At 39.7% G+C, this 23,654-nt stretch overlaps 2 protein-coding genes across 8 annotated transcripts in view; one reads left to right on the forward strand and one right to left on the reverse strand.

Moving 5' to 3' along the window:
• Nucleotides 1–16,031, reverse strand: part of FBXW2 (F-box and WD repeat domain containing 2) — a 31,059-nt gene extending 15,028 nt beyond the window's left edge. Inside the window, exons 1-3 of one of the 6 annotated variants that reach the window (XM_008519187.2) lie at nucleotides 15,459–16,031; nucleotides 15,248–15,356; nucleotides 10,259–10,768 (exon numbers count right to left, since the gene is read on the reverse strand). In XM_008519187.2, the coding sequence (XP_008517409.1) occupies nucleotides 10,259–10,748 (490 nt within the window). In that variant the 5' untranslated portion in view covers nucleotides 10,749–10,768; nucleotides 15,248–15,356; nucleotides 15,459–16,031. Of the gene's footprint in view, nucleotides 1–10,258; nucleotides 10,769–14,978; nucleotides 15,357–15,458 lie in introns of all 6 variants that reach the window. The other 5 variants (XM_070596099.1, XM_070596102.1, XM_008519207.2 and 2 more) reach the window with 5 other exon arrangements.
• B3GALT9 (beta-1,3-galactosyltransferase 9) lies at nucleotides 15,554–21,145 on the forward strand. Of its 2 annotated transcripts, XM_070596103.1 has the most exons (4): nucleotides 15,591–15,795; nucleotides 16,876–16,998; nucleotides 17,894–18,059; nucleotides 19,789–21,145. In XM_070596103.1, exons 3-4 carry the CDS (start codon nucleotides 18,003–18,005, stop codon nucleotides 20,890–20,892), a joined length of 1,161 nt encoding a protein of 386 aa, XP_070452204.1. In that variant the 5' UTR covers nucleotides 15,591–15,795; nucleotides 16,876–16,998; nucleotides 17,894–18,002; the 3' UTR covers nucleotides 20,893–21,145. The 2 variants fall into 2 exon arrangements, with proteins under 2 accessions (XP_008517579.2, XP_070452204.1); XM_008519357.2 differs by lacking the exon at nucleotides 16,876–16,998 and having other exon boundaries at nucleotides 15,554–15,795.
• Nucleotides 21,146–23,654: the final 2,509 nt, after the last annotated feature.

Consider the following 23,654-nt stretch of genomic DNA (forward strand, 5'->3'; position numbering starts at 1 on the left):
CATACTGAAATGAAGACTCTGTGTGGCATCACTTTACTTTGTAGGGACTCAGTTTCCTCTCTATAAAATGAGGGGCAGGACTGGCTGGAGGTTCTCACTGGGCATATGAGACACTGGAATCATCTGGGGAGCTTTATCAAAACACGTGTGCAGGGCCCTACCTTCAGAGAGTCTAATTTAGAATCTCTGAGGTGGGGTCCAAAAAATCTTAAAAGCTTGCCAATAATCTTAAAAGCTTGCCAGGTGATTCTAATGCATCGGCAATATTTTGAGAACCAATGATCCAGAACAGTGCTGTCCAACAGAAATATAAGGCAAGACATATGTGTAATCAAAATTTTTTCTATTATTTACTTCAAAAAGTAAAAAAAAGAAACTAATCTAATATAGTTTAACTCAAGATGTCAAAAATTTAACATTTCAACATGTAATCAACATAAAAAAATTACCAATGAAACGGTTTATCTTCTAAGTCTTTGAAATCCAGTGAGTATTTCACATTTCACATCTCACTTTGGACGAGCCACAGCTCAAGTGTTCAAAAGCCATATGTGGCCAGTGGCTACTAGATGGTGCAGTGCAGTTTGAGATATTCTTTAAGCTTGGACATTTTGTGACTGTATTTCTAGGGGGCTAAAACAGGGAAAGAAATCATTTCGGGTCCTACCTGAGCTTGGTTCTGATTTACTGCTAGTGCTCAACTGGGGTCTCATTCATTCAACCTTTATTTATAGAACTTCTGAGTCAGGCAGGGCTCCTGCTCACACAGCGCTTAGTCTACTTGGGAAGACAAAAAGGCTAAGCAGGCAAATATAATTCAGTACAGTAAGCGGTGGGCAGTACAAAAGCCCACAGCAAAAGCAGGGAGGGGATAAAAGGAGAAAACGCCTCAGATGAAGCTCCCCTGGTTCACACCTGTGCTCCTGAATCTCTAGTGTTCCACAAATACGCCTTAGGAGATGGCATCCTTGGCTCCTCAACTATACTCTCATTTGTTTTTAAGCTGGGCTTTGTCTTAGGATTGTTTGAAGAAGGGATCTCATGGCTTAAAAAAACTTTCAAGTTTTAACTAGCTGAAATCTAAAGGATGAGTAAGCTAACCACCCCATCCCTACCTTCCACTCGGCCGCCAAAAAGGAACAGTACATGCCAAAGGTCAGCCAAACTTTTTCAGTACAAGATTAGATCATAAATATTTTAGGCTTTTTGAGCCATACAGTCTCTGTTGGAATTACTCTGCTGGATTTGGCCCTGAGTTTGCAGTTTACCAATCGCTGGTATATACCTACTAAGTATCTCTACATATTACATAAATACATGTGAATAGACACTGGGGTCAATTCATAAAGAACTACTTGGAACCATTCTAAAAACTGCCTAGGAACTATTTAGAATGCTTGTCAAAATGCATTGTCTAAACATGGACACTGATACAAAAGCAGTTCAGCATGACCAGGAAATAGTGACAAAGTCAGGCTGGAGAGCTGGGTCAGGAGGATGTTTACGACCTTATTTGCATTTCTGAAAGATCACTATGGCTGCATCACGGAGAACGGTTTGAAGGGGGGCAAAATTGGAGGCAGGAAAGCTAGGTAAAAACTAGGAGAGAAGATAAACAGAATGTGGTATATAAATACAATGGAATATTATTTAGCCTTAAAAAGGAAGGAAATTCTGACACATGCACTTAGTGAAATAAGTCAGTCACAAAAGGACAAATACTGTATGATTCCACCCATATGAGGTAAAGAGAGTAGTCAGAGACAGAAAGTAGAATGGTAGTTGCCAAGGGCTGGAGGGAGGAGGGAATAGGGAGTTAGTGTTTTAACAACTACAGTTTCAGTTTGGTAAAGACGCAAGGATGGTGATGTCTGCACAACAATGTGAATGTACTTAATGGCACTGAACTGGACACTTAAAAATGATTAAAATGATAAATTTTATGTTATGTATATTCTACCACAATTTGATTTAAAACAAAGGGAGAGATTATCCAAACTAATTATTTAAACTAGTTTATACAGAAAAATATTGCACCATTCAGGTTTACACCCTAAAGAAACATGGGAAAACAATCAGGCTGAGTTGAGTTCCATTTTACAGTACAAGTTTACTCTTAGCTGCTAAGCTTTCAGGAGCCATTATTCTCTGCTCCTTTTGGCTTTGTGTCAACCTTCCCTATGGACTTCCATTTGCTGCACTGGCTAGCCCAACCTGTTTTCAAAGAGGTCATCATTGACGCAGCCTAGAAATGAAAAGGAACCAAATAAATGTAGATTATTTTTCACTATACGAAAGGGAAAAAAAAGCCCTCTCAATTCAGAAAATAGGATGAAAACAATAGTTCGATATAAAAAATTACAAGGATGGGTATGTAACAAAGACAAACAGAAAAATGAGCCGTAGCCCAAATGGAGTAAACTATCGTACGAAGCCAAGTTTAAATATTTAACTGGTAGAATTCTCAGCTCTCAGTTGCCTCTCTGAGGCATTTGACTCTGCTGACCAACTGCATAAACATTTACCACAGCCTCTTTAAGAGAGGCAATTTCCATTCTCCTTGAAACTCTCTTCATCACCATTCTGTTTCTTTACCTCTCCCCTTTCTCTAGGCGTGCTCTTCAAGGGTCCACCCTAGGCTCTTTTCTTTTTCCTCTCTACATCTCCTTTTCACTGTTACAGCCACAGCTGTGATGTGACTAACTCTGAAATCTCTCTCTAGCCCTGAGCACTCCCCAAAGCTCTCATCCTGTACTTTCAGATATTTGCAGGAATCTCCACTTACACATCCAACTGGATTTTAAGTTCAACCCAAACTGAGCTCCATCTACATTCTTGAATTTATTTCTTTATTTTCTATTCCTGTTACTAGTACCATCTTCCCAGGTATACACACAACTAGAAACCTCAGCCATTTTTGAAATATCCGTTTTTCCTTGCCACACACCCAATCCATTACCAAATCCTGTTAATTCTATTTCAACAGCTGCTCTTTCATTCAATTGCTCCTTTTTAAAATCTCTATCCTTACTATCCTAATCTAGACCTATTTACCCTTACCTAAACTGCAACAGGCTAATACTTTAACTTGGATGCTTTAGATTTGTCTATGTCAGAGGGTGTCAATAGAAGGAGTATCTCCTAAGGGAACATTTTAGAAATTTGTAGGGGTGGTTTCAATTTCACAATGATTGGAGTAGGGGGGTACTACTGCATCTACTGGGAAGAGGCCAGGGATGCTAAACATACTGCAATGCTTGGGACAGTGCACAAAAAGAACTGTCTAGTATTTTGCATGACATTCTCGAAGGTTCTGCCAGATATTACTAAGTGAAAAGCTTATTCTTAGTTATCTGAGCCTAGAACCTGTTTTACAAAGCATATTTACAGTTTATTCTGAATTTTCTATCAGTGTAACTACCAGGTAAATTGAGAAAAAATGTACTTTGTTGGGAACTTTACTAAGAGTTTTTCATCATTTAAGAAGATCACAACATTGATGCTATCTGTGGCACAAATACAACATTCTGCATTTATAGCTGTCATGATCACAATGACAGCACATACAGGCACAGACATGACTGCAGTACTGGCTTCCAGCATAGCTGTGCTTGAGAACTACACGTTGAATGTGTATTATTTTAAATTACTGTTCTCATAATTTTCCTTTGGATCAGAGTTTAGGGACTGTATTCATTTAAAAAACATGTGTAGCTAAGTTATTTCTATGAATTTTACTTTAAGGTAATATTGTAAAATATGTTATAAAAAGAGGACCTGGGTCTGATAGAAATAAAGAACACTGGTCTTGGGGCCGGTCCCGTGGCCGAGTGCTTAGGTTCGCGTGCTCTGCTATGGCGGCCCATGGTTTCGCCAGTTCGAATCCTGGGCGCGGACACAGCACTGCGCGTCAAACCATGCTGAGGCGGCATCCCACATGCCACAACTAGGACTCACAACTAAAAGTACACAACTACGTACCGGGGGCTTTGGGAGAAAAAGGAAAAATAAAATCTTAAAAAAATAAAAAAGAACACTGGTCTCCTTGAAGAAGAAAGCTCCGATCCCGGCCCCTTTTCTGCTCAGAAATCTTCCATAGTTTTTTCTTACTGCTTATAGAAAACTGTCCAAACTCACGTTCCCAGCATTTGAGGCTTTCACAACACAGCCCAAGTCTACTTCTTCAGATTTTATCCTAAGAGTCTCTTATAGAGTCCCTACTTACATCCTAAAAATCCAGCTAAAATGAATTTTCTTTATTTTCCTGCTATGTGCTCCATGCTGAGCCCTTTCCATACCTTTGCTAATGCTGATCTTCCTGCTGCAAAGCCCTTACTCTCATCTCTCCAAACTCCATCCACTCTTCAAGACTCAACATAAATACTGCTCAAGTTTCCCAAATGGAAGAAATCACTTCTTCCTCTGAACAACTATACGATTTTTTTCTCATACCATTCAACTACATCAGCTGATCACATCTCTTTCATAGCTCTTGTTTTTCTTATTTGACTACAAGCCAGAGGTCATGATACAGCAGCTGACAGGTTAATATGACTCAAACATGATATTTTTTAAATTGTGAATAATACTTAAAAATCACTCTTAAAAAAACCAGGATATTTCACAAAAATCTCGATTTGAGGCTTCTCTTAAAAAGTCAGATCTGACAGCTCTGAGCCTGAATCCCACATGGCAATAACTCACCACAGTGAGAGAGCAGCCACCCTCCCTACAAGCGCAAGTGTTCTCTGATTAGCCAGAGTCCACGTGGAAACTTCTACTTATTCAGGTTACCTTCCTGATCCCAGTGTGTGTGTTTTCTGACCAAAGAATCGCTCTAATTCATCTATGTATGCCCTCACATCATCTTTCATATAATAGGCATTTTACAAATAAATATTTCTTGGACAGCACAAAGCACAATAGGTTCTTTTCTTACCATTTCAGAAATAAGCAGAAGGATAACTACTTCATTCAGTTTATACCATATTAATTTTATTTTTTAAAGATTGGCACCTGAGCTAACATCTGTTGCCAATCTCTCGTTTTTTTTCTTCTCCACAAAGCCCCCCAGTACATAGTTGTATATTCTAGCTGTCGGTCCTTCTGTCTCTGCTATGTGGGATGCCACCTCAGCATGGCTTGATGAGCAGTGCTAGGTCCGTGTTCAGGATCCGAACTGATGAAACCCTGGGCCGCTGAAGTGGAGCCTGTGAACTTAACCACACAGCCACAGGGCCAGCCCCTATACCATATTAATTTTTAGCATCAGCCATCAATCTTTTTGGCAATACTATTTCACTGTTTGTTCAAGGGGCTAATCTGACAGTCACTGTAAGTTTACTGCCAAATTCAGAATTTCCCAATTCAACCACAGTGAAAACACAAGCTCTTAGGTAACAAGATGACACAAACACATGTATAATTCTATAGCAAATATTTCTCTCACTAGTAACAGTCCCAGGGATGCTGTTAGAAAAATTAAACTAATGCTTTGGGTCATTTTCATTAGAGAGAGTTTAATTTTCAATATGCACACCAGATGAATGTAACCAGAATAAAAATAAAAGAACATACAGACCCAACTAGAGAATAATCTTAAAATACAGGGTTGGGTTCACAGTTACTGTAGATAGTAACTTTTCAGTTAAAGAATTCAATGAATGTGTTCCATTCACTTCTGCTCCAAGTAACTGAGGTCTTAGTGCATTTCAAAAGTAAAGTTTGATGAGAAATTAAGAAGAAAGAAAAAAAGCTAGAGCTGGTTCTAAAAATGAGTCAACTGCCAGTATTTACCTAAGTGCAAATGAGCACCAAGCTCAAGGGCAATACTGCATCTTAATCTTTAAAAAATACGCGCCACTGACCATGAAGTGAAAGGACACGGAAAAGCCATCACTGCAACTGGAAAAGTACATCAAAGTATGGAAGAAGAGACGATGCTGTTCCAATAATCAGCAGTACAGTATGGGACAAGGAAAATAATGTAAGCATGGGTAACTTCAGGATGACAAACAAAACCATGAAATGCCTTAAATTTAACATTTATAAAATTGACAAACTGTCTAGCATTTCAGAGAATTTATTACCACACGAGAAAATGTACACCTTCAATGAATAAAGAAATGCAATTTTAAAACAATCTTGAGAAATCATACATCTCTTAACTATTAAAAATAAACGAAAATTGAGGGCCCAGCCCCGTGGCCAAGGGGTTAAGTTTGGACGCTCCACTTTGGCGGCCCAGGGTTCACTGGTTCGGATCCTGGGTGCAGACATGGCGCCGCTTATCAGGTCATGCTGAGATGGTGTCCCACACAGCACAACCAGAAGGACCGACAACTAGAATATAGAACTATGTACTGGGGGGCTTTAGGGAGAAGGGAAAAAAAAGACTGGCAATGGATGTTAACTCAGATGCCAATCTAAAAAAAAAATTAAAATTGAGTCTGGTGGGACTCTGAGGAGAAGCAGGTTACTTAAGACTTTGCTGTGGGCATGGCATCAATTCAATCTATCTGGAAAGGACACTAAGAGGTGCTATAAAATCATTTGTTTCCGGATCTGGGGGTTCCACTTTGAAGCTTCTGCCTCAAATAAATAATTCAAGGAAAGATATTATGCAAACAAAAATATTCATAAAAATAGAAACAACTTGAACACGCACCAACATAGAAATGGTTAAATAATGATATATTTACATAAAGGAGCAATATATACTATTAAAAATGGCAACCATGTAGTTTAGGTAATACCCAAATGTTTATCAGGAATTATCTTGAATGAATTTTCTGAAAAAGATATAAAGAAATTGATCCCATTTATAATAGCATCAAAAACAATAAAATACTTAGGAATAAATTCAAGGAAGTGAAAGATCTCTACTCTGAAAACTACTATACGTGAAGGAACAGAAGACATAAATAAATGGAAAGGTATCTCATGTTCATGGACTAGAAGAATTAATATTGTTAACATGTCAATAGTACCAAAAGCCACCTAGAGATTCAATGCAATCCCTATTCAAATTCCAACGGCATTTTTTTACAGAAGTAGAAAAAACACTCCAAAAGTTAATACGAAACCACAAAAGACCCTGAACAGACAAAGAAATCCTGAGAAAGACAAACAAAGCAGGAGGCATCACAATTCCTGATTTCAAGCTATACTATAAAGCTACAGTCATCAAAACAGTATGGTACTGGCATAAAAAGAGACAAACAGACCAATGGAATAGAATTAAGATCCAAGAAATAAATCCAAGCATATGCAGTCAACTAATATTGGACAAGGGAGTCAAGAATACCTGATGGAGAAAAGATAGTCTCTTCAATAAACAGTGCTGGGATAACGGGATATTCACATGTAGAAGAATGAGACTGGACCCATATCTTATACCATTCACAAAAATTAACTCAAAACGAATTAAAGACTTAAATGTAAGACCTGAGACCATGAAACTCCTAGAAGGAAACCTAGGAATAAAGCTCCCTGACGAGGGGCTTGGTAATGATTTTTTGGATATGGCACCTAAAGCACAAGCAACAAAATAAAAAACTAACAAGTGAGACTACATCAAACTAAGGAGCTTCTGTACAGCAAAAGAAACCATCAACAAAGTGAAAAGAAAACTTATGGAATGGGAAACAATAATCTTTTATGATACATTTGCAAACGATACATCTGATAAGGGGTTAATATCCAAAATACATAAAGAATTCACACAACTCAAGAGCAAAAAAACTCAAATAAAAAATAGGCAAAAGGACCTCTAAAGAAAATGTACGAAAGGCCAACAGGTACATGAAAAGGTGCTCAACATCACTAATCATCACAGAAATGCAAATTAAAACCACTATGAGATATTACCCCACACCTATCAGAATGGCCATCATCAAAAAGACAAGAGATAGGGGGCTGGCCCCATGGCTAAGTGGTTAAACTTTCGCGTGCTCTGCTTCAGTGGCCCAGGCACACGGAGTCCGGGTGCAGACCTACTCTACTCATCAGCCACACTGTGGAGGCATCCCACATACAAAGTAGAGGAAGACTGGCACAGACGTTAGCTCAGGGCGAATCTTCCTGACACACACACAAAAAGACAAAAGATAACAAATGCTGGCGTGGATGTGGAGAAAAGAGAATCATTGTGTACTACTGATGGGATTGTAAATTGGTACAGCCACTATGAAAAACAGCATGAAGGGTCATCAAAAAATTAAAAATAGGCGGCCAGCCTGGTGGCCCAGTGGTTAAGTTTGTGCACTCTGCTTCAGTGGCTGGGGTTTTGCAGGTTTGGATCCCAGGTGCGGACCTACACACTGCTCATCAAGCCATGATGTGGAGTCATCCCATACACAAAATAGAGGAAGACTGGCACAGATGTTAGCTCAGTGACAATCTTCCTCAAGCAAAAAAGACAAAGACTGGCAACAGATGTTAGCTCAGGGCCAATCTTCTACACCAAAAGAATAAAATACAATAAAATAAAAATAGAACTTCCATACGATCCAGCAATTCCACTTCTGGGAATATATCCAAAGGAAAGGAAAACACTAACTCAAAAAGTTATCCACATCCCCATGTTTATAGCAGCATTATTTATAATAGCCAAAAAATGGAAACAACCTAAGTGTCCAAAAATGGATGAATAAAGAAGTTGTGGTATATATATATATATATATATATATATACACACAACGGAGTATTATTCGGCCATAAAAAATGAGGAAATCCTACTGCTTGTGACAACAGAGATAGACTCTGAAGGCATTACACTAAGTGAAATATGTCAGACAGAGAAAGACAAATACTGTACAATCTCATCTATACATGGACTCTTAAAAAAAAAAAAAACTCACAGAAAAAGAGATCAGATTTGTGGTTACCAGAGGTGGGGAGAGAGGACTGGAGGAAGGTGGTCAAAAGGTACAAACTTCCTTCCAATTAGAAGATAAGTAAATACTAAGGATGTAATGTACAACATGATGACTACAGCTAACACTGTTGTATGATACAGAGGAAAGTTAAGAGAGTAAATCCTGAGTTCTCATCACAAGAAAAAAATTTCTTTCCTTTTTTTCTTTTTCTATTTATTGTATCTATATGAGAAGATGGATGTGAGCTGAACCTATTGTGGTAATCATTTCACAATATATGCAAATCAAACCCATCATGCTGTATGCCTTAAACTTATACAGGGACAAATGTCAAGTATTTCTCAATAAAACCGGAGGGAAAAAAGAAATTATCTTGGATGAAGAAAGAACACCAAGTACCCCTTTTTATTACATACAATGGAAGTGACAGGCATTGGGATCACTGACAAGAACTGCTAGAGCCATTCTAAACATTGCCTGAGAATTATTTGCCTATCAAAATATATTGTCTACAATGTGGGCACTGATTACACATGCCCATTATAATTGGAAGATACACATAATTCTAAATTTCAATGATTGTTTGTTATATAAAGTTACCTAATTGCCTAGTTTAAAAATATTCAGCTGTCTTTGTTCCCATGCCCAAACGCTTAACTTCTAATTCTTCTTAGACCCACAGGATTTTAAAACAAGAAACACACATCTCCCTTCCCATATTTTATAGACAAGGAAACAAACACAGGTTAAGTACTTCTTGCAAGATGATCTAACCGTTTGCTAGGACTAGCCACCAACTTTTCCACTGCTTTGTCCCCAAAAATCACTGCTGAGAGAAAAAAAAGTTAACCAATGTGGAGGATGAACATGGAAGAAACGCACCAAAGTAGTTACAGCTTTCCGATTCACATCACGTTTAAAAGAACACCTCGGGGGGCCGGCCCAGTGGCGCAGCCGTTAAGTTTGCACATTCCCCTTCAGTGGCCCAGGGTTCACCTGTTTGGATCCCAGATGCGGACATGGCACCGCTTGGTAAGCCATGCTGTGGCAGGTGTCCCACATATAAAGTGGAGGAAGATGGGCACAGATGTTAGCTCAGGGCCAATCTTTCTCAGCAAAGAGAGGAGGATTGGCAGCAGATGTTAGCTCAGGGCTAATCTTCCTCAAAAAAAAAAAAAAAGTCCGGAATTTTCTTTTTGTAAAATTTTATAAAAATGATTGTCTTCTCTAGAAGGAAAGAGGATGAGGGGGGATGCCATTATAGATATCTCATATAATTAATACTTGCCATTCTCAAGCCTAAGGAATAGCTTGTTCTATGTGTAAGAATACGCCCTACAAAATGCAAAAATCAAAAAAACAATTCCAGGGTCTCTTACCTGTACAGAGAAGTCCGTCTTTGTAGTAAAGTGCATACACTCTGGCACTGTGTCCAATTAATGATGAGGTCTCAAAGGCTTCATGGTCCTCCAATTGCTTCATTCTCAAAATAGCCTTCAAATAAACCTTCTTCCAGTGCAAAGCGTCCTGAAGAGAATCGTCTATCTGCCAGCCCAAATTTTTACACGCAGTCTGCCATACCTCTGTACAGGCACTTATCACCTTATTCCACTGTTTAGAGACGAGGCAGCATGTGAGTAAAGTCTGAGGATCGAGCCATTTTAACAAATAAAAACTGAGCTCCAGGGGAAGGAGTTTGAGGAAGTCCCGCTTGAGGAGAGTCTCCAGGTTATTGGAGAGATGCCTGAGCTGGACTGCCCCACTCAGACTAATCAGGTGATCCAGAGTTTCATTTTTCTGCAAGTCCGTCAGAGAAAGAAATGTAACAGAAATGTTATCAAGCCATGTCTCAAAGTCCTTTCTCTCCATAAGGTTATGGAAAAATTTACCTGTGGCACATCAAAATATTGTATTAGTTCTGCTCAAAAAGACCGTTCAAGCAAGACTGCTAATAAACGAAGTATTAAAAATTAGTGTAAAAAACTTGGCATTACAATTTTATGCTTAGTTACTACATCACAACTTTACAGTTAACACACTATGTTTATCTGAAAATGTTCCATGCACACAAAAGAAAATACATTCGAGAAAACATACTTTAACAAATCACGACCTCTGAAAACATGTCAATAAAACTTATGTTGGTGTGTGTGAATTGCTCCTTTTGAAGTCTAGCACATGCTACATGCATCTTCACAGTAAAAGACTTACAAAGTATTCATTCTTTATGAAACAGTATATTCTGTACAATATACCCCCGCCCCCATCAGAACTATCAAAACATGATTTACTTAATACATTCTATTTGGACAATAAAACACAAAAATAAGCTCCAGGATGTGACAATCAGAAAGCAAGTCTCCTGAGCAGTAACCTGAGACATAAGTTATCATACTAGGAACAATGTGACCTGTTACCAAAATTACAGAGCTGACTACTGGCTTTTGCAATAGATGTTCAGGCAAAAGGATTTGGGGAAGAAAAATAAGTAGATGTAATAAATTATGTGGCTCAGGTATTCTGGTTCTTCCACTTCCTTTACGGCACTGCCTGTTAGAACATGAATTACCAAAGCCTTATTTGGCTTTACACAGTCTGTTTTTATAAGCCTCATAATGAGCTGGTGACAACTCTTAACCATGTGCCCCAGAGAGCAATGAGGGGCCTGAAGCCTGCACAAATAAGTCAAATTAGTAATCCTGATGTTTACGAAACGCCAAAAACCAGGTATCATCATCTCTACTTTGCAGATGAGGAAGTTACAAGTCAGAGAAGGCAAGTGATTTGCCTAAAGTCAACAGAGCTATTAAAATAGCAGCAAAGAGACTGGAGGCCAGTGCTCTCAAGATCAGTACTCTTCCAACCACACCAAGCTGTTTCTCTCTGAAGACAGCTACAATCAGGGGATTATAGCCTGGTGATAAAATCTGGAGGCACTGTGCCTATCTGATTATAACACCTTCTCCTTTAGGAGAATGACAAAGTGCTCCAGGGCTAACTGGAACCAAAAAAACATTTACAATTATCCACCATTACATACTGTGGTAAGGTGTCAACTCACTCTTAACACTGGGGACTAAACTAATGGAAAGAAACAAAAAATAAAGCAAACCAATAAAAATCATCTTTCCCAAGACTGGCCATATGTTGACAGATATTAATGCTGGGTGACGAGTACACGGAGGTTTCTTATTCTATTTTCATATGTTTAAACATTTCTATGATTTAAAAAAGAAAAAACTTGCCTCTAAACTGATCACTTAGTTTCCCACCAGACCGTCATACTAATTTTAAAAATTTATGTCCAAATTAATGTGGACGAGGAAAATAAATTCCTTCTCATATGGGTCACCTAGATCAAGTCTAAACAAAAAGCCAGATCGCATCTTCCAACTTTGTTAATGAAAGGTGAGTAAAAATCATTTCATTAATTTCCCAGTATCAAATTTGGCAAGAATGTTATCAGACAAACGCAGGAGAAGCAACCAAACTTTTCTATTCACATCACCTGCTGTCTAACAGTTTTGGTTTTTGGAACAGTGAATGGACTTTAATACCCTGAAGCCTCAAGGTGTGGGCTAGGTAGGACTTATTAATTTGAGGATTTACTTGGCTGCCAAAAAATAATCAGTTCACCAAAAGTTTTATCAATTTAACACAAGATAACAAGCCTCCTCCTTCCTCTGAATCCAAACAACCTTCTTTCTATAACATTTCTAGAAAACTTTTACTTTAAAAAAAATTCACAGCAAGAAAAAAAAACCCTTTTCTGTGGACATTCATATACCATCACAGCAGCTAATTAATTAATACTGGCCAATTAAAAACTACACCAAACCATCTGCCCAGGAATCATTTTTCATAGTGAAAAAGTGCAAGGGGCTTCCTCTATCACACTTACACCTATGCACACAAAGTATTCCACACATTCATCGCAGGAATGCTTACATTTATGTATGCTGAATTAGTATTTAAATGGCCACAAGACAAATTTAAAATACCCATGAATACATTATCACGTTCTCATCATTCACAAATAACTAAGAGACATCTATATCTTGCCAAATTAACGTGCTCATGACAAGATTATGGGACAAGCTTTCCACTGAGTACCTTTAAAAACCCAGCCATTTCTGAGATTTATTTATTCTCCTAACACGAATTTTTTTTCCAGCTCTTACATTAGAGATTGCCCTTTAAGCTAGTGAACCCCTTACAAGAGGCTGTTTTCCAGTTCTTCATCTCTGACAGTCATGATAAAGGCATCTTTTTTTTTTTAATAAAGCAGGCCCCATTGCCTCTGCAGAATGTACTTTTTACTTCTCTAAAAAATGAACTTTGGAAGGAACTTTCTTAAGGTCACAGGTCTAAACTGAACTCTCTTGGAGAGCCTCTAGGAATACCATGTACTGGCAGCACAAAGCCCCAAGGGGAAAGCTTCAGGAAGTGAGATTTCAATTCAACACAAGGAGGAGCTTTTAAATCATCAGAGCTTTCCAATAATGGAACAGCTGCCTCCAGAGTGGTGAACTTCCCATTACTGGGAACAGTCAAGGACAGTTGGGTAGAGAAGCAAAATGGGATAAATAAAAATGCTTTGGAGTCAGTCAAATCTTTTACTGATTCAGCCACTTCCTATGTGATCATGGGCATGTTCAACTACTAATTTTCAGTTTTGTCATCTGTAAAATGGAAGCTATCATTCACCTTGAGAGTTGTGAGAATCAGAAACAGAGCAAGGACATGCTTAGCACAGAGCCCGTCTAGGGTAACTCAAATGGTACTTTTTGCTAGTTTTATTACTATGAATACATGGCAGGGAAGCTTTTAGTGGCCCTGAGGCTGGAATGGACATGACCACTACTATTGCTTTCAACTCTATGATCTTATCATAGTTTCTTGAAAATGGCTTAAAATATATGGAAGAAAAATTTAAGGGCTAAAACTCACTGGGAGCTTAATTTTATAATTAGGGGAAGTTATTGACTTGAGGCCATAATTTCCCACTAGGTGTATTTTTCTCTCCACTCTATCCACACTCCATGCTGTCTTGCCCTTTTTTTCCCCACGCAGACTAAACATTAAACTTGTCTTTCTGCCCTCAATATTAACAATTACAAAGCTCTGAAATGGGTGGTGTGATGACAAGAGTCCTAAAATGGGAGATGGCAGACCTGGATTTGGTCTCTGGTTCTGCCATTAACTCCCTATGTTCCCTTAGGCAACTCTCATTATTTGTACTCATTTAAAAGACTAAAGTACTGCTTACAGACATTACCTCATTCGATTTTCATAACCTCATGGAAAGTATCAGTACTACTGCCCTTAACTAATAAATGAGGAAATTTATGGCCCAAGAAGTGGAGCGACTTTCCCAGGGGCCCATAGGAAGCAGCATATTTAACATCTTGCCCAGCCCCCAGCTTCCCAAAATGAAACAAAACCTTTACCCCTAGGTCGTATTAGAGATACGCCATTCTGGATAAAATAATCATGAATGAGTTGTCCTCTCTTCCACCAGGACTCAGCCTAGTCAAGACTGAAAGTAAACATCTGTTGTTGGGGAGGAGACTTAATCTTCCCTCTCTTTTCTTATCAAGCATAATTAGCAATTAGAGTACAAAGGCTTTGAAAACGTATATAAACTTACATAGGCATAAAATATCTTTTGGATATTCAAGAAGCTGGCAACGCTGGTTGCCTCCAGAAAAAAACTGGAGAGCTGAGCAACAGGGATGAGGAGTCCCTTTTTGAGTTTAAAACCACATGAATATACTATCTATTTTTAAAAACTCCTTTAGTCTTAAGATGAATAAAAACAGCTTTGAAAGAATACAAACAGTGTTTATAAAATACGGGCTCTGCAACTCCACCTGTTGCTGGGGACCCTGGACAAACCCCTTCACCTATCTCAAGCCCAGTTTCCTCACCTGTAAAATGTAACCACGAACAGAGGTTTTTGTGGGGATTAAATAGGACAATACACGTAAAGCGTTTAGCACGGTACTCGACACAATGGACGCCAACAAGAAATGCCAGTTATCGCTACTATTTAGCACTAATATTATCTTTATTTCAAGCAGCACCCCTCACACACACCTGTTTCCGGGGCACACCCACAACTGCGGCGCAGTCCCTCACATCAGTACAACGCTCTGTATTTCAGTAACCACCTCTCCACACTGCAGTATCTTTCAAACGTATGGCAGCCCTGGCACATCGCTCTTAACTCATTTCGCAGCTAGGGAAACTGAGGCACTCACTCCGACACTCAATTTTCCCAGCTCTCAGCCAACTCCAGATCCCTTCACCCCGTTCGTTGCTCCCAGGTCCCCTGCTCCCGGAGCCATGTTCCGCGCGGCACTGACCTGAGCGAGCGCCCCGGGGCCCGGGACCTCGCGCCGGGCTCACACCGACTAGGCGCGCTCGGGCCGCCAGAGCCTCGCAGCGGCCGGGTCCGCTCGGCAGCCATGGCGCCTGCAAGGAGAGAAAGACAAACAGCCCAAGACGCGGCGGGTCAGCAGAGGCGTGGGCGACAGAGAAGCCCCAACCCGACCCGGCCCCGCCTCACACACAGACCTGGACCTGCAGCCGCCGCTCCGGGTCCGCAACCTCACTGGGGAGCGGCTTCCGGTGCTGTCTGCGTCATCTCCGCGCGCCCCTCCGCCTGCGGCGCCCAGCGGACGCGGACGCACTTCCGGCCCCCGCCTCGGGTCGGGGGGAGTGGGCGGGCCGAGGAGCGTAGAGCGAGGCGGAGCATGCGCAGGACAGCTCAGACCTGTGGAGCCTGGACCGCTGCTTACTTCGGAGCTGCAGTTTGGAGTTTGTCCAGCGCCTTTGTGTCTCTCATGTAATCTGATCTTGAACCAACTGTGCCCCACTTTTTCTTGTTATCTTCATTTATGGAGAAGTTAAGGTGTGTCCAAAATCAAACCACCCATTGAGCGCTTGTGATGTCCCAAACACGGTTGGGGAGGATAGGGTTAGTGAACAAAACCAGAAAAATTCCTGACCGCCTGGGGCTTACATCCTAGTGGGGAAGGCAGACAGATAAACAAACAAATAACTGAGCAAGGTTGATGCAAGCCTTAGCAAATGCTAAAGAGAAAAATACAGCAAAGTGAGAGTTTTGGTGAGCGAAAGAAGGGAGTCAGGTGATCTAGATTTGAATCCAAGCTCTTGCCCTCTGGCTGCGCCAACGGTTACTTAACCTCTTTGGCTTTATTTTCCTCATCTGCATAGCACTTACAGTACCCTCCTCATCTGATCTTTCTGAGTACTGAAGGAGATGAAACATAGAAACCTGTTAGCGTCAAGGAGTAAAACTGTGCTTCCTATGTGCCAGGCACTCTTGTAATCACTTTGTGTTGTGGCACTCAGTTCCCACAGTAACTCTACACAGGTGTTACTATTATTAGCTCCATTTTTAGAGATGAGGAAACCGAGGTCAAAAGAGGTTTAAGCCTCTTGACGAAGGTCGTAGTAACTGGCTATCACAGGATTTCAACTCAGGCTCCCGTTAAAGCATGTTACCCTTGTTTTTCTGTAAGGGCTTGTAAACTACATGCACATATACTCACAGGCATCTTGTACCACCACTGTCCAATAGGACTTTCAGCAATGATGTTCTCTATCTATGCAGTCCAATACGGCAGCCATTAGCCTCTTATGGTTATTGAACACTTGAAAAGTGCCTAATGTGACTGAGGAAATAAAACATTCATTTTATTTAATTTTAACTAATTTAAATTTAAACAGCCACATATGGCTAATGGCTACCATATTGGACAGCCCTGCCCAATGATATAGACAGAACACATAATATAGACAATAAGACAGTCTCATATCCATTTAGTTGTAGAACACAGCCAAGCCTCCAAGCGTCCTGAGTACATCTAGGATACTTGAAACACGTGAAATAATAAGTTTCCTCTTTATGATGGAAGCCAAGTATGGTGAACTGAAAGGTCTCAAGAGAGCGAATTTGATTTGGTAGGCAATAGGAAGCCTCTGTAGACTTCTAAGCCAGAGAGTGACTGATGACAACATTATGAGAAAATTCAGGAAGATATGGATACACAGATCAGAAAACCTCTATGAAAGAGAAGACAGTACTAAGGTAATCAAGAAAACCAAGCCCCGCTGTCTATTTGTTGCAAACAGTCTCAACCCTAGAATGGTAGAAGTTTGATGAATCAAACTGAAAATTCCAGATGGAATTGCCCCAGAGAAAATATTATCTGAACCTCTGATGGGCAACGAAAGCAAATTGTCTAAGTTTAAGCCCAGAGGAGATCCAGGAGCAAAATTTATAGCTATAAAAAATGAAAAGAAAATTGCAAAATAGAATTTGTGTTTAATTAAATACAAGACGTGTTAAATAATTGTTAAATTTAATATATGTAAAAAATTCCTTTTCATTTGAATATTTTTTTAGGTTAGATTTGCCACTTTGTAAAAATCTCCAAGATTGCGTGATGATTGTTGAGAAAACAGCCAACTTTAAACATAATGAGTTATTCCTAGCCAAATAATTACAAAAATTGCTTTGAGTAGCAGGTAGAAAGATCAACATATGAAAAGAAAAATATAAAATATAGCCTGGCATGAGATCAGAGTGTTCAGTACAACTGCTTACGTGACAGGAACGTGAAAATATCCTGGATGTTCTTTCTTTTCTTAAAATAAACTTGCTGGTATAAACGATGTTTGGGACAATTCCTATACATACATGCACTGGGAAAATGGCAAACATCAAATGCTTAGATTCTTCAATTCAGGCTAAAATGGACTACATGTTATTTTCTATTTTGAGATAAAGTTGCCTGGGAGAGGTAGTTTAGACAACATATAATTGATTTAGTAAAGTTCTTGGAATAGCTTATATGAGGAATTCAAAATCCTTCCCAATGGGACACCAAATCTCACCATATGATGTTTCCTTGGGTAGAAAAAATGCACCCACTAGGATGACAAGTATTCCTTGATATTTAGTACATTTCTTGCATGTGCAGGTACCCGGGAGCAGGAAATACTCCACTGATTTGGTTCTTGAGATGCACTCCTTGTGTGATGATGCTGTGGAGAGGTGATGTGGGTTAACTGTTCTTTCAACTCCCAAGCATGCTTCACCAGGAACTCAACATAAAGACAAGGGGTCAGTTTCAAGAGGCACACAAGGTAAGAAGCATTTAAAGAGGTTTGCTTTTTCTATTCTTCGTTCTGGATTCACTCTAGCTGTAACATGATCGATCAGCCCTTGCTCTCCTATGGAGCCAGCAGGTATTCTGGGACAAAAGCTCAGGTTGATTGGCAAGAAACCTTATCCTTAAAGTCTCAGGCACAAAGTACTTTACTTCAAGCGCCGTTAGACTGAGTGATACTGAAATACATTTGGGCATCATTTGGCATCTGGACTCAATAATTTCCAAAGCCCTGAAATTGTTCACAGACAACATGCCGGTAAGTTTCTTATAATCTTTGAAGCATTTGCTATCTATTAAAATAGGCTTTGAGGAGGCTGAAGTTTCTTCTGTGTGCAAATCATCGGCGCTGAGAAAATAGAAAGAAGTTCAGATTATAATTGCAGGCGTTTGTTTTGCTCTTTGTTTTTTTCCTATTCAATAGATGTGGAAAAGTAAAAGATGGGAGTCAGGATTCTATACTGATTAAGAGTGAGCTTTGGAATCTAACAGACTTGAGTTCAAATCATGGCCTTACCCCACTCCCTTACCCACTGAATGATCTTCGGCAAATTACTCAACCTTTTGAATGCTCAGCTTAATTTTGAAGATTACCTGTCTGAAAGGGATAGTACCAGGGCTAAATGGGTTAAGGCATGAAAAGTGCTTAGCACAGCACCTGGCCCGTGGCAAATGCTCAACAAGAGGTAACTATTATTATGGAAGGCTTTGTTGATTGAAGCTCCAGTGAATAAAGATTTAATTCCTTTAATGTCCCCTGGCTCTGTTACATTACAATACTGCATATGCTCTTCCAGATGGAAAGTTTCCATATCCTTTGATGAGATGGAGTAAGCTTGGCACAGGTCCCTCCTAGATCTCTGAAGGGGTGCTATGCAGATAGCAGGAATCTGCCCATATTGACAGATATGTCAGATGGATTAGGGGACATTGTTGAAACAGACAATGTTAGAATTCAGTATTAGATTAAATTGAAAAGTCATACTAGAAGAATGTAAATGTTTGATAGTGGCCATTGTGCAGTGTCCAACAAAAACAACCACGTCATTGAAAAATAGCCCTTGACCTTTGTAATCAGAGAAGAAACTGATCCAAGTGCTTCAGTTCCAGAAAGAACATCATATATTTTCCTGTAGGCTTTTAGCAGGATGCTGCTGCTTGTTACTTTATATCCATGTGTCTGTGTCTGGTTCTTCTTTGCTTCCTCAGTGTCTAACACTGGCCTTGTTTATAGTAAATAGGCTTTTATCCAAACAAGACAGAAAACAACCAACTAACATTTTATTTAGTTTCTACTTTGTGCTGAGTGCTGGACAGCAGCACTGGAGAAGAGAAAGGCAGGAGGCCATGATCTAGTGGGAGAGACAGGTAACAAAAGTAATAATGAGGGGCTGGCCCTGTGGCCAAGTGGTTAAGTTCATGCACTCTGCTTCAGTGGCCTGGGCTTGGCCGGTTGGGATCCTGGGCGTGGACTTACACACTGCTCATCAAGCCATGCTGTGGCAGCATCCCACATAGAAGAACTAGAATGACTTACAACTAGGATATGTGCTGAGGCTCTGGGGAGAAAATAATAATAGTAATAATAATAAACACTTAAAATGATGTACCACTAAGTGCTATAAGAGGTACATGTAGTGTTTGGTAGGGGCAAAAACAGAAATGGAGATGAAGCTTGAATGAACATGTATTCTTTTCCCATTTAGGTGATGTTCTGCAGACTTCGGACTCACCAGTGGTGTTTCATTCTGTTTAATGTCATCCTATTTCATGCCTTGCTTTTTGGGGCTGATTTTGTGGAAGAATATTTTCTGCATGCTTTGCCTTATGTAGATATAAAGGTTCTTGAAATTAAGGATAAGGCAAGGAAATTGAACATGGATCCTGTAAGAAGTAATCTTTCCAAATATTATATCCTGAGCCCATCGGAGGTGTGTAAAGGGAAGAACATATTTTTGCTCTCTCTTATCTTCAGTAGCTCAGGAAATGGAACAAGGCGGGACCTCATCAGGAGAACCTGGGGTAACGTGACCAGCGTTGGAGGGCACCCCATTCTCACTCTTTTTGCTTTGGGAATGCCTGTTTTGGTAACTACTCAGCAAGAGATAGACAAAGAGTCCCATAAGAATAATGATATCATTGAAGGACTCTTCTTGGACAGTGCTGAGAATGAAACTCTGAAGATCATCACAATGACGCAGTGGGCTGTGACTTTCTGTCCTAATGCCCTGTTCATTCTGAAGGTTGATGAGGAGATGTTTGTTAATTTACCAAGCTTGGTAGACTATCTTCTCAACCTGAAAGAACACCTTGAAGATGTCTATGTAGGAAGAGTTATCCATCAGGATTCACCCAACAGAGACCCTAACAGTCAAGAATTTGTCCCTCTTAGTGAGTACCCAGAAAAGTATTACCCAGATTACTGCAGTGGTGAGGCCTTTATTATGTCCCAAGAGGTGGCTCGGATGATATATGTGGTTTTCAAAGAAGTAACCATGATGGTGCCTGCTGATGTGTTTGTAGGAATTTGTGCCAAGTCCATTGGCCTTATACCTATCCACAGTTCAAGGTTTTCTGGGAAACGGCACATCAGATACAACAGATGTTGCTATAAATTCATTTTCACATCCTCAGAAACTACAGATGCTGAAATGCCCTTGGCATGGAAGGAAATTAACAATGGGAAAGAATGTACACTGTTTGAGACTTACTATGGGCTCATTTCCTGCAAACTTCTAACATATCTTGACAGCTTTAAACGTTTTCACATGGGTACCATAAAAAACAATGCCATGTATTTTGGTGATTAGGATTTGTTTTTCTTATAAGTGTGTTTTTAAATTACCTCCTACTTCGTTATAGAAAGCATCCCTCCTTCCTTTACGTAGTTTCTCTGAATCTTTAATTGTATTCAGCAGGTTGCAAAGTGTTCTTAGTGCTCTGATGTATTACACCGTGTTGAGATCTCATTTTAAGAAATTTAACTTGGTGTAGCATGATTTTTGTCAAAATAAAGCCTCTCATTCAGAAAAGAGAGAATATTAAATTTAATTCTAACCAAAAGGTTTGTTTGTCCTTACAATGAGTGAATTTTAAAAGTCGCATTCTGTGGAACTGTCATGACTCAGTGATAGCAGCAGTGACTGATTTGATAATGCCCGGAATTAAAGGAAAATGATAAATAAGGAATTTAACAAAATGTTCATCTTGTCTGCAGCAGGAAACATTTTGGTCATCTGGGTGGTGGAATTACATTTAATTTAAAAGTATTAGCTACCTAGTACATATTAACTTAAACCTCACTCGTATTGGGCTTGGATCTCTCACTTTTGTGAAACATTTTTCATCAGGTCCTAACTGGGTAGTGCTTTACAGATGGGATGGCACAAATTCACGTTTCATGTGACGTATACACTCTGTATTAGTATCCCAGGGATGCCATAACAAAGTACCACAGACTGGGCGACTTGAAAACAACAGAAACTTATTTGCTGGAAGTTCTAGAGACTAAAAGTCTGAAAGCAAGGTGTTGGCAGGGCCCTGCTCTTTCTGAAGCCCCTAGGGGAGAATCCTTCTTTGTCTCTTCTTGCTCCTGGTGGTTGCCAGCAATCCTTGGCATGCTTTGATTTACACACGCATCACTTTGTCTCTGCCTCCATCTTCACACGGCCTTCTCCTGTGTTTGTGACTTCACATCATCTTTCCCCTGTGCTGTGTCTGGGTGTCCAAATGTCCCTCTTCTTCTAAGGACACCAGGCATTGAATTAGGGCCCACCCTAATGACCTCATCTTCACTTGATTACATCAGCAATCAAACAAATCAATGGCCTATTTCAAAATAAGGTCACATTCACAGGTACAGGGTTAGGATTTCAATATATCTTTTTAGGGGATGTAATTCAACCCACACCACCTACTTTCTGATTTCTCTTGTACGACGACTAGGCAATAGATTGTAGTTCCCATCCTGGGCTTCTTGGGATTTTAGGTTTCCCCAAAGTAATACACTTTGAAAATCTCTGCCATGACACCTATTATGATCATATTTTTAGATATGTTACTGAACTGTATTGAACCTCAGTTTAGGTACAAAATCAACCTTGTAGGGATTATGGACTAAATAAGTCAAGTATTTAGCATTGGATTTGGTCCATAGTAAGTGTGCATCAAGAAGAAAAGGCAGCATTGAAGGACGTATGTTCTGAGTTAAACAGCTTAGGTTCAAATCTTGGCTCCACTTACTTGCTGTCTGACCTTGTGCAAGTTCCTTAACTTTGCTGTCTCTCGTCTCATGTGTAAACGGTGTAATCACAGTACCTAACTCCTGGGAGTGAGAGGATAGCAACATATGTTAATATATGAAAAGCTTTTAGAACAATGCCTGACACACAGTAACTGTTTGCTATTATCTCCAAAATATAACCAAGTAACAAAAGAGGAACACATCTGACTAACCATCAGAAAGCTAGGTTAACATTTTGGCTCTGGGCTGTGCCACCTGTACAGGGTACTTCATTTCTCAGGCTTAGTATCTTTGTCTGCAAAATGTTACTTAACTTGTACAGCTGTTATGAGGATAAAATGAGAATATGCATACCAAGGGCCTAACATAAAGTAAATGCTAAGAAATGGCAGCTATTATTAATAATAAAGAACTTTGCGATTTTCCCCTTTAAATTCTAGGCTTTGGTCACTGAATTACTTGTAGTTCCCTAAATGTGTTCTTGTTTTCCTAGCTGTACCCCTGCTTGCTCTGCTACTTCTCTCTATCCTTCACTCGACTATCTCCCATGAGTTCTTCAAGATGCGAGGGAAAATCTTCCCTCAGGTCTAGGGTAGGTGTTTTCTGTTTTCCTCTATTTTTGTATTTACTATATACTAATTTTCTATTGATCTGTTTTCCTCCACTATTAGCCACTTGCTACCTGTGTGATTTTGGAATAAGCTACTTAACTTCTCTGAGCCTCAGTTTCTTCATCTATGAAATAGAGATCTAAAAATTAAATGAGGTGAACTTAGGACAATGTCTAATTCTTTTCCCAAAGCCAGGCACATGAGCAGTCAAGAAGAGTTTATTTATTAAATGCAAAATAAAATAATAGTTTGCAAATTGTATTTAATCTTAAAAAAAAGTCACAGGTGCAAAATCAGAATCAGCATGTAGGCCATACCTAGGAGAGAGGGCAATCCTTTGAACTCTGTTGTTAAATGACTAACATCAGCATCACGAATGAGATTAAACAAAAGTCACCTTAAAGAGAGAGAATGTTCCTCAGTCCAGGGAAGTCCTGGCTGTAGACTAATTAGTGGTATTAGCAGTAGGGAAATGGTTGATATGGAAAAAGGAGACTCAGGGATACCAGAGATGGCAGAAGAGAGATGATCAATCTGGAGACAAGCGAATTCTAGTCACTTGAGAACCATTTTGTTACAAAGCAGGGATGGTTTATCAACATCACCATGGACTAAAAGAGACCTATCTCTAGATTCTCAAGTGTCACACTATGATACCACACTCATACACAAACCTCTGGATTGGCGATGGGTACGCAGAGTGCTTTGGTATTTAGAG

The sequence above is a fragment of the Equus przewalskii genome, chromosome 26 (assembly GCF_037783145.1).
Source record: "Equus przewalskii isolate Varuska chromosome 26, EquPr2, whole genome shotgun sequence".
NCBI lineage: Eukaryota > Metazoa > Chordata > Mammalia > Perissodactyla > Equidae > Equus > Equus przewalskii.